The following is a 3,736-nucleotide window of genomic DNA, read 5'->3' on the forward strand; positions in this document are numbered from 1 at the left end:
GTCACATCCACCTCGGAGGAGGAAGATAGATGAAGCGTCTGGCTCGTTCTTTCTCGCGGGGGGGGGCCACAGTCTGCACTGTGCGTCGGCAACAGCGGGACCGCTGCCAGCGGGATCGCGAGCCTGGCCGCTGTCATCAAACACAGCCAGGCGAGAACGGAGCATATGCAGCGAGAGCTCGCAGTGATGACAATCAGCTGCTCGAAAGCTGACCGTGCATGCTTCGCTCCTAAACAAACGACACACAAATTGTGTGTATCCCCCGCCGCCAGATATCGTGGGCAGGGAGAAACACAGCGTTTGTAATGCCGTTCACTCGCCATAGACTTTCTCTTTGTTTTATATATATGAGTGCTTGTGCGGACAGACAACAGTAAATAGACAGACACATACACATAGCGCTACTGAAGGGCAGAAGCTGGTTTGCGCCCGGCCGGATGTGCTTTTATGCTTTCTGGTGCTTACGTCACCCTGCTCGTGACGTCTCGCTGCTCCATTGGACGGATTTCACACGTGCTTCAGAACGCGGTCACGCACCCCCAAAGCGACTCGACGCAGCTCGAGTTCCTGAAGGGGAACTCCTATTGATTTCAATTTAATAGTTTTTTTTTCTTCAAAGCAAAAGACTTGTTTGCATAATCGAGGGGCCACAGTACATTTAATCAAAAGGGAAAGGATAATAAAAACATTAATATACTAGTATACAGATTTTGGTTTATAGGATATTATACTGTACTGTGAAATTTGATATTGTTTTATCTAGGGCTGCACGATAAATCGCATGCGATATTTAATGCGCATCTTGTCAGAAAGTACAGAACGGGCTCAGCGGTAAATCGATTTCACACGTGCTTCAGAACGCGGTCACGCACCCCCAAAGCGACTCGACGCAGCTCGAGTTCCTGAAGGGGAACTCCTATTGATTTCAATTTAATAGTTTTTTTTTCTTCAAAGCAAAATACTTGTTTGCATAATCGAGGGGCCACAGTACATTTAATCAAAAGGGAAAGGATAATAAAAACATATTAATATACTAGTGTACAGATTTTGGTTTATAGGATATTATACTGTACTGTGAAATTTGATATTGTTTTATCTAGGGCTGCACGATAAATCGCAAGCCCGCAGGTGATGGAGATTTACCTTTGATTACAGAACCGGCTCTACTGATAAGATGCGCGTTAAATATCGCATGCGATTTATCGTGCAGCCCTAGTTTTATCCCTACTTACCTGAAGTACAGATATATCAGGCATATCTCCACTCAGGCTTTTGTAGAGTGTGCTCCTGTGTGGAACATAAAATTTCATGAGTGGAAAGTGGCATATCCACACAGGTATTTTACTTTAAATATGCAACATATTGTAAAAAATCTACAATATTCAGCTTTTACCTTACTCCCTCTGTTGTTGCTCTAGACTTTGGTTTAGCAGACAGCACAACCATCTTTTCCACAGGGCCTGGCTTTATACCTATCAAGTTATTCAGGATACAGTTGGAAATTAAATGTACACTGAACAAAAATAAAAACGCAACACTTTTGTTCTGCACATTTTAGAGTGGCCTTTTATTGTGGCCAGCCTAAGGCACACCTGTGCAATAATCATGCTGTCTAATCAGCATCTTGATATGCCACACCTGTAAGGTGGATGTATTATCTTGGCTAAGGAGAAGTGGTCACTAACACAGATATAGACAGATTTGTGAACAATATTTGAGAGAAATAGGCCTTTTGTGTACATAAAAAAAGTCTTAGATCTTTGAGTTCAGCTCATGAAAAATGGGTCCAAAAACAAAAGTGTTGCATTTATATTTTTGTTCAGTTAATTGCTCACTAACACAGATTTAGACAGATTTGTGAACAATATTTGAGAGAAATAGGCCTTTTGTGTACCATAAAAAAGTCTTAGATCTTTGAGTTCAGCTCATGAAAAATGGGTCCAAAAACAAAAGTGTTGCATTTATATTTTTGTTCAGTAAAGTTTGAAAATATAGCCAACAGGTCTATACTTATAATGCAAACTTACCAAAGTTCTGGGCTTGTGCCACTGCTGTTCCCCTTCAGTACAGCTCAGCACAGGAGGGACCACTGGCACATTCAGCTGTGAGTAATGTGTTGACTGGAACAGCAAAGCAACAGAGTGGTTGCATAATGCTGCTCCAGCAACACATGTGCAGCTGTGTTGAATCAGCTCAACAGGACTTGACTCTTTTAGTACCACCTGCACAAGTAAAATATCATAGTAAATACTTATTTATCTTAGGTTGGTCAGTTTAATCAAGGACGTAATCTTTAAAATATTTTAGATCTAATATTCTATACAAACAGACCAAATGTCATGTATTTCTATATGTTGGATTAGATTATGTTGTGTAATGTTACAACAGCTTTCGATCAAAATCCATAATCGTTTATTTGAAACATGATAGCCTAATACCTTTAACACAAGATTAGGCCCTGCGTCTTAAATGAATGAATCACTGAGTTGAGGAAAACTTGAACAAGAACGTATTTTACCCGGAGTGGACTGGCTAGGTAAACTTACCTGCCTACTAAAACTGTTTTCATTAGATTTGAAAGTTACATTAAACCTGAATGACCTTAGCTCAATCCTCTGGAACATCAGGAACACCGGGTTCTAATAAGTAATAGTTAGAATAAATAAAGTTATAACATGAACAAGAACACATGCAGTAACCCGAATGGGTAACAGCAAGGTATACTCACCTGTCAATTTTACGTACTAATTTAAGAGTTATATTAAACATGAATTACCTTAGCTAAATCCCCAGGAACATTACAAACGCCGGGTTATTAAAGTAACAAGCCTATAACTGTTGGTTTATAAGTCCTAGCATCACCATACACTCAAACTGTGAGGTTTCTCAGCTTTCCTCATGGATCTGTAGCACAATGACCTGACAATGACTTCACCTGTGCCCTGATCTTTATTAGAAACTGAGAGGGTAAGAAAGTTAATGCAGCTGATAATTCTATACTAACGTTACACTAAAAAATAAACACGTCGCTAACTAGCTTAGCCGCTAGCTGTCGGCACAACACATTAGATTAAACTACATACCCTCGTAGTTGTGGATATAACTCGATATGTAGAATTTGAATCCCTTGTTCCGCTTGCTTGTTGGAGCAGGGGACCAGGCATCAACGATGCGGTGTATATCGCTAATGCTTATTTTAGGCAGATCTTGAAGACATCTTGTAAACACTGACATTTTGCGCAGTGCTAGAGCAAACCGGAAGCTGACATCCCGACTTCTGGCGACAGCGGAAGTTCGTTGCTACGCTTGTGCACAGAGTCTATTGCTACTCAAAACTAGCCCAAAACTACAAAACGAGGCAAGTGTTAAAGTAGCTCAATTCCGCGGGAAAACAGTGGACTTGGCAACACTGAGCGTGACTGATACTCGAGCCAACTCTGCTCTAACTGTCGATTAGCAGTGGGAGTCAGATTGCCCCCTAATGGATGGCTAAAGATTTGTTAACACATATTCATAAATTCTCAAGAGAACGTCTCTGAATTAACTGATGCTCGCGCCCCCCTTGACAGGTGCTGGCGCCCCCCCACCCCACAGGTTGAAAACCCCTGGTTTAGAGCATAAGAAAAAATGTGAAAAATAAGATTTTTGAAAAATTATATTTTATTCATAAGTCATGCCATGTCCTCTATAGAGGACATCGGGACTTTAAAAAGTCCTGTTTTAAAAAAAAATAAAA

General features: G+C 40.8%; 1 protein-coding gene across 1 annotated transcript in view; it reads right to left on the minus strand.

The window, feature by feature from the left end:
• Nucleotides 1-3,234, minus strand: part of LOC107572523 (uncharacterized) — a 7,996-nt gene extending 4,762 nt beyond the window's left edge. Inside the window, exons 1-4 of the mRNA XM_016258941.1 lie at nucleotides 3,084-3,234; nucleotides 2,876-2,959; nucleotides 1,394-1,472; nucleotides 1,233-1,287 (exon numbers count right to left, since the gene is read on the minus strand). Coding sequence (XP_016114427.1) covers nucleotides 1,233-1,287; nucleotides 1,394-1,472; nucleotides 2,876-2,959; nucleotides 3,084-3,234 — 369 coding nt within the window. The remainder of the gene's footprint in view (nucleotides 1-1,232; nucleotides 1,288-1,393; nucleotides 1,473-2,875; nucleotides 2,960-3,083) is intronic.
• Nucleotides 3,235-3,736: the final 502 nt, after the last annotated feature.

Source organism: Sinocyclocheilus grahami, unplaced genomic scaffold, assembly GCF_001515645.1.
Source record: "Sinocyclocheilus grahami isolate Dianchi unplaced genomic scaffold, SAMN03320097.WGS_v1.1 scaffold1768.1, whole genome shotgun sequence".
NCBI classification, from domain to species: Eukaryota; Metazoa; Chordata; class Actinopteri; order Cypriniformes; family Cyprinidae; genus Sinocyclocheilus; species Sinocyclocheilus grahami.